An 18,178-nucleotide genomic window follows, 5' to 3' on the forward strand; every position below is an offset into this window, starting at 1 on the left:
GTCTCTATAGTCCAGCATTTTGGATTTGAGATAACATTTCTCATACGAGGTACAGTACAGAATGTCAACTACTTGAGGGTATTTTCATAGATATCCATTTTACCGTTTAGAAATGAATGCACTTTATGCATCTAGTCCCTCCATTTTTTCATACGCATTTGGACAAATTCCCTTAGTGAATAACTTATTTACATGCATTTTCAGTTTGGGTTGGGTTTCTGATTATGTTGTGCCCAATAGGAACTGAATGGTTAATAATGTAGTGTCATTTTGGAGTCACTTATTGTAAATAAGAATGGAAGAGGTCACTGAACACATCTACATTAATTTGGATGCTACCTACCATGATTATGGATAATCACTCATTCACGATGAATTAATTATCCATGACAGCATCCATATTAATGTAGGTGTTCAGAAAGTTTTTCCATTCTTATTTACAATTGAAAAGTGACAAGACATCATTCACCCTTCATTTTTGTTTTGCCCAAAAAGAACTCAGAAACAACCTACAAATGCTAATCATTGAGTGCTAGAAATATGGGACCAGATACTAAACTTACACCTACTTTAAGACACTAAGTTAATGTCAAAATACACACGTACAAAATTCACACACACGACCAAATGCATGTGGACATCTGCTCATTGAACATTTCATTCCAAAATCATGGGCAATTATATGGAGTTGGTTCCCCCTTTGCTGATAACAGCCTCCCCTCTTCTGGGAAGGTTTCCGCTAGATGTTGAAACATTGCTGCGGGGGACTTGCTGCCATTCAGCCACAAGAGCGTTAGTGAGGACACTAATGTTGGGCGAATAGACCTGGCTCGCAGTCGGCGTTCCAATACATCCCAAAAGTGTCCAATGGGGTTGAGGTCAGGGCTCTGTGCGAGCCATTCAAGTTCTTCCACACCGATCTCAAACCATTTCTATATGGGCCTCGCTTTGTGCACGTGAGCATTGTCACGTGGATATTCAATCTTGTTTATCATTGTCTGAGAGTTTAGGTGCCTTTTGGCAAACTCCAAGCGGGCTGTCATGTGCCTTTTACTGAGGAGTGGCTTCCATCTGGCCACTCTACCAAAAAGGGCTGATTGGTGGAGTGCTGCAGAGATGTTTGTCCTTCTGGAAGGTTCTCCCATCTCCACAGAGGAACTCTGGAGCTCTGTCAGTGACCATCGGGTTCATGGTCACCACCTGTTTTTTTATTTTACCCCCCCAATCGCTACAATTCCCGTACGGGCTCGGGAGAGACGAAGGTTGAAAGTCATGAGTCTTCCGATACCCAACCAAGCCGCATGGACTCTTAACACAGCCCGCATCCAACCCGGAAGCCAGCCACACCAATGTGTCGGAGGAAACACTGTGCACCTGGCAACCTTGGTTAGCGTGCACTGCGCCCGTCCGCCACAGGAGTCGCTGGTGCGCGATGAGACAAGGATGTCCCTACCGGCCAATCCCTCCCTAACCCGGACAACGCTAAAATGGTTAAACATTTGCATGAAAATTCCCTCAACTAAAAAAGTGACAGTCTGCACTGTCGCCTCATGAAACATTGTTTCCAAATCGAAAATGCTTAGTATAGAGCCAAATTAACCAATTTTATCATCACTGTCCAAATAAATACAGAGGGGAGTACCAACCAAGCGTATTGAATGTACAGTTGAAGTCAGAAGTTAACATACACTTAGGTTGGAGTCATTTAAACTCGTTTTTCAACAACTCCACAAATATATTTTTAACAAACTATAGTTTTGGCAAGTCAGTTATGCACAAGAAGATGTCCTGACACGATGTTTCCAACAATTGTTTACAGACAGATTATTTCACTATCACAATTCCAGTGGGTCAGAAGTTTACATACACTAAATTGACTGTGCCTTTAAACAGTTTGGAAAATTCCTGAAAATGATGTCATGTCTTTAGAAGCTTCTGATAGGCTAGCTGACATAATTTGAGTGAATTGGAGGCGTTCCTGTGGATGTATTTCAAGGCCTACCTAATGTCTCTTTGTTTGAGATCATGGGAAAATCATAAGAAATCAGCAAAGACATCAGAAAACAATTGTAGACCTCCACACGTCTGGTTCATCCTTGGGCGCAATTTCCAAATGCCTGAAGGTACCACGTTCATCTGTACAAACAATAGTACGCAAGTATAAACACCATGGCACCACGCAGACGTCATACCGCTCAGGAAGGAGACACATTCTGTCTCCTAGAGATGAATGTACTTTGGTGTGAAAACTGCAAATCAATCCCAGAACTACAGCAAAAGGACCTTGTGAAGATGCTGGAGGAAACAGGTACAAAAGTATCTATATCCACAATACAACGAGTCCTATATCAACATAATCTGAAAGGCCGCTCAGCAAGGAAGAAGCCACTGCTCCAAAGCCACAATAAAAAAGCCAGACTACGGTTTGCAACTGTACATGGGGACAAAGATTGTAATTTTTGGAGAAATGTCCTCTGGTCTGATGAAACACAAATGAAGTGTTTGACCATAATGACCATTGTTATGTTTGGAGGGAAAATGGGGAGGCTTGCAAGCCGTAGAAAACCATCCCAGCCGCGAAGAACGGGGGTGGCAGCATCATGTTGTGGGGGTGCTTTGCTGCAGGAGGGACTGGGGCACATCACAAAATAGATGACATCATGAGGGAGGAAAATTATGTGGATATATTGAAGCAGCATCTCAATACATCAGTCAGGATTTTAATGCTTGGTTGCAAATGGGTCTGCCAAATGGACAATGACCCCAAGCACACTTCCAAAGTTGTGGCAAAATGGCTTAAGGTCAACAAAGTCGAAGTATTGGAGTGGCCATCACAAAGCCCTGACCTCAATCCCATAGAAGATCTGTGGGCAGAACTAAAAAGCATGTGCGAGCAAGGAGACTTAGAGACCTGACTCAGTTACACCAGCTCTGTCAGGAGGAATGGGACAAAATTCAACCAACTTCTCGTGGGAAGCTTGTGGAAGGCTACCCGAAACGTTTGACCCAAGTTAAACAATTTATAGGCAATGCTACCAAATACTAATTGAATGCATGTAAACTTCTGACCCACTGGGAATATGATGAAAGGCAGAAGCTGAATTAAATCACTCGCTCTACTATTATTCTGACAGTTCACATTCTTAAAATAAATTGGTGATCCTAACTGATGTAAGACGGGGAATTATTACTAGGATTAAATGTCAGGAATTGTGAAAAACTGAGTTTAAATGTATTTGGCTAAGGTGCATGTAAACTTCCGACTTCTACTGTGTATATTTTTTCAATGCATCTACAGTCATTAGATCCACTGTCTTGATTAATACTCGTCTCATTGAAAGCATTGCTCAAATAGCATCACAGCAGACATAAGATGACAAGACTCAAATAGCAAACCTCAGTGTCAGAGCTGGCACACAGTTCAAATATGTCCTCCGGTGAAGTTTCAATTCTTTCCCTGTGATTAGAGAAAATCAATTACTTGACGGAAATATGACAGTATAGAACGAGTGCAGTATTGGTGAACCATTGAAAAAACATTTTGCTGTGATCACTCACTGAGACAGAGTTGTTGCCAGACTGGTCTGGTTTACAGCAGGGATCTATAGGACAAAACAATCATTAGTACTCCCATACTATTTATGCAGCAGTCAACTCTTTATTACCATGTGCCATAATGATACATCTTGACAGAGTTGGACACTGTGGGACTAGGTTGAAGGAGCCCCACTGAATATGGTTAAGTTACCCCTTCATGTGTTTTAATGCTTACCTCTGTGCTGCCTGCAGTTGCCAGAGTAGGGGACCTTGGCGGAAAATCAGTTGCTCATCTTAAAAACCCAATGTATCATAAATAACCATATAGACTGCCAAATAAAGCATAGGGTACTTACAGTGATGAGGTCTCCAATGCAGCTAGCACGTCAAGATCTAATGGAGAAATACATTCCATGAATTCATACATTCTTTTACAGCAGCCTGGTCTCAGACTTGACTTAACATGGTAAATGGAGACACTGATATTGGTATGATCGGTTACATAAGACGGGTTCCTTAAAGCAAAAACAAAAGTAGGGTGAAGACTAGCAAACCAAATATTGTGTGTTCGAATCTCAGACAACTGTAGCAACTTTGTAACTACATAGCATGTTAGCTAATCCTTCCCATAACCATAGCTCCCTAGCTAACTTAGCCAAAACAAATTGGAATTTGTAACAAATTAAACAAAATGGATGAACATCCACAAAATTAAACACATACACCATACTGGAGTGTCCTGGATTTACATTTACATTTAAGTAATTTAGCAGACGCTCTTATCCAGAGCGACTTACAAATTGGTGCATTCACCTTATGACATCCAGTGGGACAGCCACTTTACAATATATATATGTTACCTCTACCCCCAGAGTCAAGGTCATTTAAAAGGACACACAAAAAAAGGACACTTGATTCAATATATCCACATCATTTTCCTCCCTCATGTTGCCATCTATTTTGTTTAAAGGCACAGTCAACTTAGTTTATGTAAACTTCTGACCCACTGGAATTGAGATAGGGAAATAATCTGTCTGTAAATAGTTGTAAAAATGACTTGTGTCATTTACAAAGTAGATGTCCTAACCGACTTGCCAAAACTATAGTTTAACAAGAAATATGTGGAGTGGATTAAAAGCAAGTTAATGACTCCAACCTAAGTGCATGTAAACATCTGACTTCAACTGTATCTATGTACAGTATGAAGGAAGTTCGAGGTAGTTTTGCGAGCCAATGCTAACTACTGACTGGAAGTGCATGGGTATATGTTAACAAATATTGCCAAAATCCCAAAGCATCCCTTTAATGTGGAAATTAATATAGCATAACCTATGTGATCTGGTCTGATACATCACAGTCTATGAGATTAAAGAACTGAACATATCTGATTGCAAAGGTTCCATGACGTGTTGTATCGATGGCTGGTCATCCGAACGTACACTTTGCTGTGGGAAAAGGAAGAATATGACATAGCCTACTTTCATAACTTAACAATGGGCATCTCATGCTCGTAACTTTATTGGTAAAGCATTGTCCTCATAATTCAACTGTCATGTTAGGGGTTACCAGTAGTCGTTTGCTTTCAAAGACTCTCTTGGCAGCGTCCAGGATGTCATGCTTGGAATCGAAGATGATCTGGACCATCTTTCCCTTGGTCATGCGATAGGTGAGGGGGTTGGACAGGTGAACAGTCAGAATGGTCTGATTATCACAGTCTGGAAGGAGAATCATTGTAAACAATATAAAATGCAGCTCGTTACTTCTCAAATAAAGGAAAAGTCCCATATCCTCATTTCAGCATCAAACTGAAGGGCTAATGATGTAAGATTAATTCTCCACTCACCACACACACTGAACCTAAAGACGTCTGCTCTTAGCAAATGGATTGATTCCCACAGTGAACCCTGTAGCGCCAGACGACATGGCAGAGGGGGAAAACAAATTTAAAAAGCCTCACTTAGGACATTGTAAATCTAGGAGCGACCCATTAAAGTAAACATTACTGACATTCATTTATCGCTGACGTACACTGGTGTGTGTGGTCTGGTCAGTCTCACCTCGGGGTTGTTGACAAAGAGGCTGATACAGGACGTTCCTAGGTTGAAGTCCACCCAGAAATGTTCCAGTTTCTCATCCTCTGGCATGAACAGCTGAAGACAAAAATGTGTAAGTGTTACACACCATTGCCTGAGGGGAATATCAGACCCAATTGGAGGTACCCATGCATGACATAAGACACAGTTAGCTTTAAATAAGACTTTTGTAACTGCCACACGTGCATCTTTATTCTCTGGAGTGTCATCCCCTTATGACTTTGGAGCAGTGATCCTGGGACTACTGCTGGTCTTACCTCAGTGGTGTCAAGAAACACACAGATGCAGGGGAACGTGAACACCCTATGAGAAACAGGCCATTATCTTACCATTTTAAACTTGTGTTTGATGTGATTTATTCTTTACAGAATAATATATTTGTATTTAAATAATGCGAAATTAGAATAATGATGCAGGTGTTTGAAATGTAGAGAAAAATAGTGTGGACTCCCCTTCTTTCATCTCCAAAATAGCTGTTCAAGTCATTGAGAAAAGTTCTGCAGTCCTATTTTGCAACAGAGAAGAAGAAAAATCAAGGCTAGTCTGACAGTTAAGCCATGCATGTTTTACCCCAAATAACAGTCCTCTTTGAATGCCACTATCAACATTAGAATTATTTATGGGGGAAGTTAGAACTCCGACTTAGAGAAACTTACTATCTCAAATTCTGTATCGTTTATTGCGTTGAAGCCCTCTGCAAAAACTGGGTTGGCAAACCACTTGCTGGTCAGCTCTTTCCTCGACCTCTTTATAGTCATTCGACAGAGTGCTTCGGATAGGGCCACCTGCATCTCATAGTCTGAACAAAACCACTACCCAAGTCAGTCACAGACAAATATGCATTTTTCATACAGTGAATTGCATGCCATTTAAAAAAACAACTGAAGTGTCACTCACCGCCCACATTGAGAATGACTTTTGCAAATTGTTCACTGGGGGAAAAAAAACGTCAAACTGCATGAACACGATCTTGCGAAAGAAAATAAAAATGCAATGTAGAATAAATATATCCACTAGGGGGCAATGCATCCTCAGACAACCAATTCAATGTTGGAAAGGCCTCCTCTCCATGTTCTCGTATTTACAGGATTCTGTCATGACTGAAAGCTTACAGGAGTTGACAATGGTCTTTGGACATGCTCAGTTTCCTCCTCTCTTCTTTTGTGGTATTGTCGAGGATCGAGTTAATCGTTCTTATAGCCTGAATGGATAGAAAGAAAACAGTGAAGTATTTGTTATCATTTTGGAGACAAGAACAATGTAACATCCAATAGAATTGCAGATGTTAATGTTTAGAAAAATATATCCAGTTCTTTAGTAACGTTATTCCTGCTTTTCTATTAGACAGTCTCCCTTTTTAGTGAACAAAGTGTATTTCTTCATAACCTTCTGAACCAACAACATCGCTCTCAATGACTGTACAGCCTTACCTCTAATCTCAGACTAAACGTGACGTCTGGGTCGGTCCCAACCACTCCAACATGCAGCAGGAAGACGCTGGTGAGCTCACCTCTGTCTTTCCCCAAAAAACAAACAGCATTACTGTAGCTACCAGCATAAAACAAAGCAAGGGATGGCAATTGTAGAATTATCAAAATGAGAGAAAAAGCTCACCTTCAACAGAAGGAGGCAAACGCTGAAAAAAACAGTATTTAGTTGGCTGATGCAGTGAATAACACTGTAAATGTATTCTAAAAAGACCCTAGACCAGGGCTCTCCAACTGTTCTTTTAGAGCTGCCCTCCTGTAGGTTTTCCACTACAACTCCATTTGTAACTAACCTAATTCAGGTTATCAGCTAATTATTAGAATCAAGTGTGCTAGATTAGGTAGGGTTGGAGCAAAAACCTACATGACTGTAGCTCTGCAGGAACAGGGTTAGAGAGCTCTGCCCTAGACACTTATGTAGATCTGAAATTATTTGATCAGGATAGCGTCGCAAATTTCCTGTAACTTTTCCAAAATTCACGGATTTCCTGCTTATTCCCTCCTGATTCCAGGAGTCTTCGAATCAGGATTTCTGGACAAACTGTTGAGAAAGTTTGTAATTTTGCTAACCTAGATAGGAAAGCAACGTTGCAAACTACCCACCCAGTCTATCATAAGGCAAGGTGAAGTAATTAACATTGTTTAGACATCCAATATTTTCCGATCTACATGAGTGGGTAGGGCTAGGGGTTGACTTAAAATTTGGCCAACTCACACCTTACCAGGAAAAAATCAAAAAAGGTCTCAATAAGGCTGGGCAGGTCCTTCACACCTTTGTATTCTTCCATTTTCAGAAAGTCTGCAGCTCTTTCAAACCACGTCAACACGTGGACATGAACAAACACAGTCAAATAGACTCATCAGAACCCGATAAATTACATTTGAACATCTCTGGAGAGATATATATATATATATATATATATGTGTGTGTGTTAAATACTTATCTTGTAAACGAGACCTTGCCTGGCCAGGCAGTTAAAGCAGTCTTCATCATACTGGCACACATCTTCAATTGCTCTCAAAAGCAAAGTGACACTTTTGAACACACTTCTGTCAAGTTCCTGCAATCCACAGAGGAGAACGGGGAAGAGAATGTTAACAATTCTAACAAAACTGTAAAGCACATTTATTGTGGAACCAATATGCTTTGGTAAGGTTTTACTGATCATTGTTTTATATAAATAGGCTACTTCAAGCAGGAATTCCATACCCACAAAGGGTTAAATAATTTGATGGATGTGGATGTGAGAAAATAGGCTACCTTGTTAGCGACTTTGTTCAATCTGTTAACCAACGACTTGGAGGCTTTCTCCCTCAGAAGTGCTGCTGTGATGGCTCCAACATTATTGCTGACGAAAGCATCCTCCAAAATTATTTCGAACTGATAGAAAATGTGAAAAATACGCATCGTTTTGATCAATATGATTGTAATAGATAGGCCTATAGTTAGCGTTACACCGCTGGTCTCTTCAATGGGGTCCTATTCACTAACATAAGCTAATCTAAATTCATTTCCATAATTTACCATGTTTTACGATAATATTGCCGTTTTTTAGGCAGCTAGGCAATAAGTCACGAAGAAACGATTACATATAATTGTTTAAAAAAAATAACAAACTTACGTTCATAATTAGCGGTGTGCGAGTGTAGCTATTGGGACCATTTTGCCACAGGTGAATCTAATTAGTGAACTATCGCTAGAAAAGACGCGCATGAAGGACCATAATCTGTCCAAATAAATACATGCTGTAATCTCCTTTTCGTTACGGGTAATTCAACCTAAACTAAGTGAAACTGTGAACGTTTTCATGATAACAGCAATTTGAATCCATTATTGTGTTTGAAAGTCTTTTTTGTGCGGAAAAACATTAGTTTTTTTTTGTGTGTGAAGCCATTCGATCTTATTTGCATATGGAGGATACATAATGGCCAAACAAACATCTAAAGTTGTGCATAACATTCGAATTTTGATCAATTAAAATGGGACTTTCACAGTTAAAATAGTTTTTATCGTGGATTTTTTACCACTATCAGATGTTTCAGCAATGTGACGGACTTGAAGTTAGAGAAAAATCTGACTGGTTGTCTTACTGAGTTGACAAATTATTTTTTTCTACTTCATTCAAGTGGTATACACAGTAGCAATTTTGTTTTCCCTCAGTTGCTGTATGACTTTAAAACCTAATTAAATGTAACATATTTGTGCCAAAATGCATATTCTAGTTTAACCTATCAGTCAGATGGAGCTGACAGTTTATGGTTGTGACCTTGGTGATTACAATATTGTTTGTTTAAATCTATCAACAGTAGAGAACTTTACAGAGTGGCCTTGTTGCACTACATGTAACGAGGACATGAATAATTATGTTATAGCTGACCCTACTCATTACTGTTTAATTTTGGACAAATCTGACAAGTTGACCAAATCTCCAGACACATATTATAGGAATCACCGTTTTGAGAGAAATATTCCTTAGTCACAGAGGGCTATTGCAAGAAACTTCAGAAGATCCTTTTCCAGTTAATATCCATTATGGCCAGTTTATTTTGTATTGTAAACACTTTTTTTGGAGAGTTTGAGGGGCGGGGGCTTACCTCTGGGGCGACCCCAAACAAACGATTAAATAAATATATATAAATAATACATGTTGTTATATGTTTGGGTTGGATGGGGGTGCTACGCCAGTGGTTCTATTTAGGTATTCTGGTAATTCGCTCAATGAATAGCCTAATGGACAGCAATAGATTTTAATTTCGCATGAAGGAGAATAATAATCGGAAAAAAATACATTTAACCGTATACAGTAGCCTATGTTTTGATCAGCCTCAAGTAGTAACAGTGCCAATTTGACGGATGGAAACATGCAAACAAATCCCTGACATGCTTCAAATGTGTATTATACTCTGCCAAATGCTGTCGGGAAAATATCCAAATTCTGATTCCCAAATAAAAGAAAAGTGAACAACATTCCACAATAAAACAATAGGTAAAGACATTGGTGTAGCCTACAAAAATCTCTAAAACATGACATTCGTTAACAATGCCGAATGATTGATGCTTTGTTTATTGTTAATGTGCAGCCCCAGCTGTTTTGATGTTTACACGTCAGTGTGGCTTTAGGTTTACATACAACAACTCTTAATGATCTCAGATAGATCACTTGTTGACACCTGTCAATGTAGGCTACTTGTGTAACCGTTGAATGTTGCTATTTCACATTCAGATTATTCACATATATTTTTGCTTATTTGCGAGTTTAGAGGACTCGCGAATCCTAACCAACAGGTTTGAAATTTACAACAGATAATATTCCTGTCAGAACTGCAAGCATCATCGAAAAATAACAATATAGACCCACAGGAAACAGCCCAGGCCAATTCCCATCGTTTGTGGGCGGCCTTGGGAAATTTCATGACGTCTGTGTGTATTCCAGTTCAACATAGAGATACAGCATAATAGCCGAATATTTTTTATGTTTCATGCATACCCAGTGCTAGAAATAAACGTTCGGGGAAACGGACATGCAGTAAGTGGAGGTCAGTGCCACGGATCAGGTGAACTGAAAGTGCACAGCGCTCAGCCTCAACAGAGCTGAGGCTAGACATATTTCCTAGTCCTGCCTCCTCCTTTACATAGACGAGACAGCCCTTACCTACAGTCATTCACCTTGCTATTCCGTTGGCATCGCGTGACACACTCCCCAGGACACAAGGGAATTTTGGATTAACACCGAGAAAAGACAGAGGAAATCGGATAAAGATCATGTACTTCTGGACATATATTCTCTAATTCTTTTTCATTTTTAGCGTTGTCTGTCATATGCTTTATTTTTGACAAAGGAAGTGATTTCGTAAGGTTCGCGGCTACGGGACGGTATCTGTATTGGTGGGTCCTGCTATGAGTCAAGTTCAAAACCGTAAAATTGTGAGATTCTAAGATGTCAAAGTCCTCGGATCAGTTTGAAGACCCCGACTGTGTTTCTTCCTTTGGTATGAAGTTAACGTGGGATATCAACGACCCAAAGCTGCCTCAGGTAGGCTAATGTCGACGTTTTGCATACGCCAGTTGACGCTATCATTTAAAATATATTCAGTGACAGCTATTTAAAATAACATTCTATAGCATTTGGTAGTCTATAAAATAAAAGTATTTCACGGTTGAATCGAATAAATCAGTTTTCATTTGTAAAGATATGCAGAGTTAATGATACATTAGTTGACACGCATGTTGTCATGATTTGCCTTATAGCCTATGCTTTCATAGCTCAGATATCAAATAACATATTCATTTGCAGTTTGTCCATATCTTTGGTTTTCGTCACAATGAACACTATTTACAGGAATATTATATTAATTGGCCTGTAGTTGTTGTTTTAACCGTATTATCCATTTTAATAAAAAAGCACTTGAAAATAATGAATCTATCAAAATCTATATTTTTCCCTAATTCTGACAGGACACAAAGCAGTATGACGCTTTCCAGGAGTGGACGGATGGGTATGTTCGTTACATCTACACTGGCGAGGATAAGAACGCACAGCGGCACCTAAGCGGATGGGCCATGCGGAACACCAACAACCACAACTGTCAGATTCTCAAGAAGTCCTGCCTCGGCGTGGTAGTCTGTGGCCGAAATTGCACGCTGGCGGACGGAAGCAAACTCCAGCTCCGACCGGCTATCTGCGACAAAGCACGACAAAAACAACAAAGTAAGTAAATGCATTATGCACAGCTGTCATGCATATGGTATACACCTGGCGACCCGTCTCCTCGGAAAAACAAGAAAGACATTAAAACACTTGTTGATGTTGAATCAAATAATTTCCTATTGTCTAAATAAACACTATTTATTCTCAAAGCTTAATGAGCTCAGTTAAATTATTCATAATGATAGTCTACTTATTGGGCCTGTCGATATTGTAGGCTGTTTTTGAGAATAGCCCATAATTCCACTCACTCTGTAAAGAGATTAAACTATTAAACTTAACACCTGGTAACACTTGACATCTGACTCATTCTTTCACATCGTCATGACCTTGATACACTATAGAAATCTGACACTTGGTGCTTCAATAAAATAAACTCAATAACGCTTTATATACAGAACACCTACTTATTAAACAACTTCAGATATTGTTGGTCTGACTGAAAAAAACGGTCTAATTAAAAATAATACCCCTCATAGTAAATATGTATTTTTTTATCGTAAAAAATGTATTTTTCAGTATTCACTTTCAACCACCCTCCACATAATAGACGATGCTTCTCCTCACACCCATAACAGTATAATATTTCATAAGTAAACTTACAATACTTGAATACAAAAATCACTTCTATACTATTAGCCAACATGGCTTTGTTTAAAACTGTGTGGTTGTGTGTATTGGTGGTTGTTCTCCAGAGAAGCTGTGCCCCAGCTGTAACTCTGCCCTGGAGCTGATGCCATGCAGAGGACACAGTGGCTATCCCGTCACCAACTTCTGGAGAATAGATGGAAAAGCTATATTCTTCCAGGTTTGTGGGCTCATATTCTAAATTGAGAGGTAACACGTTTGCAGGTCTCTCTATTAACTGTTTTTTAAGCATTGTTTAATAGTCTGTCACCATTAATAAACTTTTTGATAATCATTGTATATCAATTGTTAATACAATATAACTATTCATACAATAATTCATGTATAGTACTGTAATGTATTGTACAGTACAGCATATCTTATACATACATTTACTTATCAATGTATGTTTATTAGCCGTTTATAAGCAGACCTACAAGTACTGTATGTTTTTATTATTTCTATTTTGCGATATTAGGCAATAAACTATCATTAACATGGCTTCCTGGATTTGTTGTTTTATTAGTGAAATGTAACGATATGAGTTAATTAAAGTAATCAAACAATAAACAAACCATTTTTAGTTATGAGCTTCTGTGCAAAACATTCCCTCACAAATATTACAATGTATTTAGTTAAGAGTAATCCTAAATGTGACCAAAGATGTTTCTAATTTCAAGAAAGTAACATCCTAGTATGTATTGATGTGATTGCAGGCGAAGGGGGTCCATGACCACCCCAGACCAGAGAGTAAGTCTGAGACGGAGGTCCGGAGGAGTGCAGTGAAGAGGAGGATGTCCTCTCCACACTTCTCCCAGAAGAGGAGGTTGATGGAGACAGATGTAAGAAACGTTGCCCTCAATAGTCATATCTACACCGAACAAAAATACAAACGCAACATGCAACAGTTCATATGAGGAAATCAGTCAATTTAAATAAATTCCTTAGGCCCTAATCTATGGATTTCATGACTGGGAATACAGATATGCATCTGTTGGTCACAGATATCTTTAAAAAATGGGCCTCACAGTGGGCCTCAGAATCTCTTCACAGTATTTTTGTGCATTCAAATTGCCATCTCTAAAATGAAATTGTGTTCTTTGTCTGTGGCTTATGCATGGCCATAACATTACCCCACTGCCACCATGGGGCACTCTGTTAACAATTTTGGCATCAGCAAACCGCTGCAAAACATACACATGGTCTGCGGTTATGAGGCCGTTTAGACATACTGTCAAATTCTCTAAAACAACATTGGATGTGGCTTATGGTAGAGAATTAAACATTAAATTATCTGGCAACGGCTCTGGTGGACATTCCTGCAGTCAGCATGCCAATTGCACGCTCCCTCAACTTTAGACATCTGTGGCATTGTGTTGTGTGACAAAACTGCACATTTTAGTGGCCTTTTATTGTCCCCAGCACAAGGTATACCTGTGTAATGATCATGCTGTTTAATTAGCTTCTTGATTTGCCACACCTGTCAGGTGGATGAATTATTTTGGCAAAGGAGAAATGCTCCCCAACAGGGATTTATACCAATTTGTGCGCAACATTTGAGAGAAAAAAGCTTTTTGATTGTATGGAACATTTCTGGGATCTTTTGTTTCAGCTCATGAAACATGGGACCAACACTTTACATGTTGTGTTTATATTTTTGTTCAAGTGTACTTTGAATATTTACCTGCTCAGCCAGAGGTGGATGGTTCCTTTCAAGATGTTTTCCTTGCCACTGTTGCCATTGCTTTCTCGTTGTGGTTGTTTGTTTAGTTTGGGTGACAGAAACAGTAAGCACTTTGTGACCTGTACTTTGAATACCGTAAAAGCACTTCTTTGCACATACAATGTGACTGAAAAGTAAATAACTCACAAACTACCCACATGCCATTTTTATTAAATTGGTAGATGCAGTAGACTGTCTTTGCCTAGCCAATCACTAATATGTACTAAATATTCTTCAGACTGGGAGATACCACGACCTGGGCACTCCTTTCCCCAACCTGCACCAGCTGTCCTGCATGGAGGGCCCAGACCGCTTTAGCATCATCGCTGAGTCCAACTTCCCCATCCAGACCCAGCACTACCCTCCCTTCCAAAACCCTGAGCCCTACAAGTTTGCCTACGATGCCCACACCAACATGGGTGAGGCCCCATCCACACTCCAGAAGCAGGCCAACCACCGTCTGTACATGCCCCGGCCTCCGTGTGGCTACGACTTTGCCGTGCCGAGCTATTTAGGCTCGGGCTCCTACACAGCCCTCTATAAGGACCCCAGTAGCCCCCAGGCAGAGGCCCCTGAGCCCAGCAAGGTGAGCTCGGGTCTGGGTACCAGCACGGCCACACCCCACACCACCGGGGTCCTTTCGGGCCACGACCGCAACAACTATGACACGACCAGCAAGCACCACGGCTGGAAACAGATCTTGGGCAAGGGGACGTACAGCGAGCGGGGCGAGTATGGACAGTTTCCTGGCAACACCAACCACCACTACTACAACAGTGAGTACCCGTGCAGGTACCCTGGCCCAGCGCCAGCCACGCCCGCTGCCCTGCAGACCATCATCACCACCACCACCAAAGTGTCCTACCAGCCCTGCCCCAAGTCCTCTGTGGTAAAGTACAGCGACAACATCTACGACGTCAAGGGCCTGCCCAGCTGCAGCTCCCTGCTCGAGGACACCTCGCCCACCTCTTACTCCGATCTCAAGACTCCTGAAGATTCTGGGGTCATCAAGTCTGCGCTGTCGTACCAGCCGGAAACCCTGCCAGCTAAAATCGAGAGGGCTGAGAACTTTGATACTTACCGTTACGGCAACTATGCGTCCAACAGCTATCCCGACAGGGTTTCTCATCCATTTAGATACGACGGAGGGGACTACTAATTGAAGCGGAAGCCACCAAAACAAAGACTGTGATTTGATAGTTATGCAAATGATCAGAAAGAACGCTTGGAACAGACTTTCTGCCACCTTTTATCAGGTTTGTAAAGCTCTTGTTATTTATATATTTGAGATGTTGGATTGCATTTGGACTGCTAGTGATGACACTACATTGAGTCTAGACTCTTCTAGGATGTTCCCAACATTTCCCCATTTAATGCATAAGAAAAAGCCACAAAGTAGTTATTATTGCCTTTGGATTTTTTTTAAAAATCGGATTAAATGTGTTTGTAGAATATGAATAATATGTATTCTTAAGGTATTTTGTCTGTTACAATATCACATCATGTTCCTATGGCACTGAAATAAATGTTCTATAGACTGGGAATGGACAACAAAGTATCATGAAAATGCTTGTGGTACAGTGCAACTGTAAATGCAGTCTTCAACTGTACAGTTTGTGAACATTGTTATGTGACATAAAAATTCAATGAGCTCCCACCATAGATTTGACACATTCTGATGCTGTGGTTATGGATGTTGCCTTTTGTTTGGTCAAATTCACTTCATTTACTTCCAACCCTTTGCAAGACCTTGCAGTTTAAACAAAGTAATTACACTGTTATCGACTGTCTTAAAATACTGGGGGGTGAGGAACATAAGTCAAAAACAAGCTCATTGCCACCCCCCACACACACACTCACTCACTCAGAAAAGGATGTGCTCGTGTCAAAAGGGATGAAGTTGGGCAATTAATCGTCAGGTTTGTCATCGGGTTGCTTTCAATCTTGTGGTTCAGAGGCGCCCTGACAAGTATTTCCCTCCACGCTGGGGTAGAGACGAGAGAAAGATAGAGGGAGAAGAGATGAGTCTTTCTCCCCTCCTTTCAGAATGCCGGTAATACCTGACGCTGACAGTATCTCTCCTCGCGGACGGTTCAGCAGGGAAGTGGCGCCGCTTCTTTTCGAAGCTCAACACTCTGACTCCGCCGGGGACTTTTCCTCTGATGTCCCATCTAGATAAACAAATGACTCTCTATTATTGTAAGGACCGAGGTGGTGCCCTGAATCAGTTTCTCCATATGTGTGATCCTTTTAAGTGTAACTGCGTGCTGACAGGAGACATAATGTAAGCCTTGTCAGACAGACTGATCACAGATGACTAATAACGGCTCGGTTTCAAAATTTCACAAAACTCTTACCTTGTATTGGATTAATTGTACAGAGATGTAGCCTTTTCTATGTAATTAAGCTGGGTTTGTAGGCCAGCTACCCCTAATATACAACATTTTGACAACATAAACGTTAATATACAACATATTTGTAAAAAGGTTTAAATGTAACGTAGAGCTCATGAGACTGGATAGCCAGGACGATGGGTACAGACTGTTAGCCTGTTTCTTCTCTTCAAGATTATAGACTTGGCTGATTTATAGTATATTAGAATCATAGATTATATTACAGTGCACGGTACAGTGCAGTGTATTATTTGTAGGCCCTACTTACACAAATAATGTACTGCAGTACAACACAAAACAGGATTGGCTCATTTGAGTGATTCATCAAACCTAACTTGTTTAGTTGTGAGGTGCATCTGTACATCTAATTAACAATACAATTCCCCTCTGTAGGACTGTATGTCTAACAAAAACATGGGTCCTGGCTTTATTTCACAGTCCTGTTTCAGCTTCCACTTGTTTAGTACAGTATTTACAACGAAATTGTGATAATGGATACTTTTTAGCACTTCTCAAAAAATGAACTCGGGGCTCTATTAAATCTGTAATGCTGAAGCATTACACATTCCCGGCAGGTAGAAATGTGAAGGTCATTTCCGATTTAATTGACACATTCAGCTGTGAATGCAGTCTCCGCTAAAGCAGGAACATTGCCTTTACATTTCAATCACGCTGTAAAGCTGAACTTCCGCGATGCGGATTGAATACAGCCCTCCTGGTACCAAATTGCAGGCCTACATACTGATGTTGTAGTGCTTTCTTCTAATGAGTGATCAATCAAATGTATTTATAAAGCCCTTTTTACATCAGCCGATGTCACAAAGTGCTACACAGAAACCCAGCCTAAAACCCCAAACAAAAAGCAATGCAGATATAGAAGCACAGTGGCTAGGAAAAACTCCCTAGAAAGGCAGGAACCTAGGAAGAAAACTAGAGAGGAACCAGGCTCTGATGTGTGTGTAACTCTGTATTTCACTGTCCAGTTTTAGATGGTTTCTGTAGGTTACAACTTGGATAGAAGTCAGTATTTTCTTTCAAGCATTGACTCAAGCTGTGTTAAACTAACATTCACACTGGATGAAAAACAAGTCAAATTGTTCTGTTTTTGACCCTCAACATATAATCATCCTCCTATCAACATAACTTTCACCACTACCAACGATTTGTATTGTAGTACATGTACTACAAATAGTAGTGGTGGTGGTAGCTAATAATAGTACAAATAACCTAATTAGGGAACATTCCAGAACACGTGGATTACAACCCATATAATATGTGACATTATGTGACATTTTTACTCTTCACCCAAACACAGCTAACTTTAACCTCTAGGCCTCTGACCCCTGCTTGACCTTTGATCTTTCTCTCTCATGAAACCTGTCTTGAATTCCACTGAGGGGTTGACTAAGCTAGTATGCTCCACTCAGAAGGTACAGAACCACGGCACTGCTGTCAGGGCTGTAGCACTGGCTGGCTGATGGGTGCCTGATTAATGTTGGTGAATCTGCAGCCACCCCTATATTCCTCCCCCAGCCCTCATCCTACACCATCATACTTCAAGAGGTTTTGTTTACAAACAGTGGGATAGAGATATGCCATGCTTAAAAGCAGG

General features: G+C 40.4%; 2 protein-coding genes across 7 annotated transcripts in view; one reads left to right on the forward strand and one right to left on the reverse strand.

The window, feature by feature from the left end:
* The window catches only part of sycp2l (synaptonemal complex protein 2-like), a 28,427-nt gene extending 19,613 nt beyond the window's left edge, over positions 1-8,814 (reverse strand). For 3 of the 6 annotated variants that reach the window (XM_046355809.1, XM_046355806.1, XM_046355805.1), the window contains exons 1-18: positions 8,379-8,665; positions 8,061-8,178; positions 7,840-7,943; positions 7,245-7,266; positions 7,061-7,146; positions 6,743-6,831; positions 6,528-6,562; positions 6,287-6,429; positions 6,083-6,135; positions 5,888-5,933; positions 5,595-5,687; positions 5,381-5,441; positions 5,104-5,252; positions 4,922-4,982; positions 3,894-3,930; positions 3,773-3,806; positions 3,559-3,602; positions 3,397-3,457 (exon numbers count right to left, since the gene is read on the reverse strand). In XM_046355809.1, the coding sequence (XP_046211765.1) occupies positions 3,397-3,457; positions 3,559-3,602; positions 3,773-3,806; positions 3,894-3,930; positions 4,922-4,982; positions 5,104-5,252; positions 5,381-5,441; positions 5,595-5,687; positions 5,888-5,933; positions 6,083-6,135; positions 6,287-6,429; positions 6,528-6,562; positions 6,743-6,831; positions 7,061-7,146; positions 7,245-7,266; positions 7,840-7,943; positions 8,061-8,178; positions 8,379-8,525 (1,383 nt within the window). In that variant the 5' untranslated portion in view covers positions 8,526-8,665. Of the gene's footprint in view, positions 1-3,396; positions 3,458-3,558; positions 3,603-3,772; positions 3,807-3,893; positions 3,931-4,921; positions 4,983-5,103; positions 5,253-5,380; positions 5,442-5,594; positions 5,688-5,887; positions 5,934-6,082; positions 6,136-6,286; positions 6,430-6,527; positions 6,563-6,742; positions 6,832-7,060; positions 7,147-7,244; positions 7,267-7,839; positions 7,944-8,060; positions 8,179-8,378; positions 8,666-8,739 lie in introns of those variants that run through there. The other 3 variants (XM_046355807.1, XM_046355808.1, XM_046355810.1) reach the window with 3 other exon arrangements.
* Positions 8,815-10,649: 1,835 nt separating this feature from the next.
* On the forward strand, positions 10,650-16,968 carry gcm2 (glial cells missing transcription factor 2). Its single transcript, XM_046355045.1, has 5 exons — positions 10,650-11,151; positions 11,574-11,826; positions 12,519-12,631; positions 13,167-13,292; positions 14,412-16,968. The coding sequence occupies exons 1-5, from the start codon at positions 11,056-11,058 to the stop codon at positions 15,330-15,332; spliced, it is 1,509 nt and encodes a 502-aa protein (XP_046211001.1). The 5' UTR covers positions 10,650-11,055; the 3' UTR covers positions 15,333-16,968.
* Positions 16,969-18,178: the final 1,210 nt, after the last annotated feature.

Source organism: Oncorhynchus gorbuscha, linkage group LG07, assembly GCF_021184085.1.
Source record: "Oncorhynchus gorbuscha isolate QuinsamMale2020 ecotype Even-year linkage group LG07, OgorEven_v1.0, whole genome shotgun sequence".
Classification (NCBI taxonomy): Eukaryota; Metazoa; Chordata; class Actinopteri; order Salmoniformes; family Salmonidae; genus Oncorhynchus; species Oncorhynchus gorbuscha.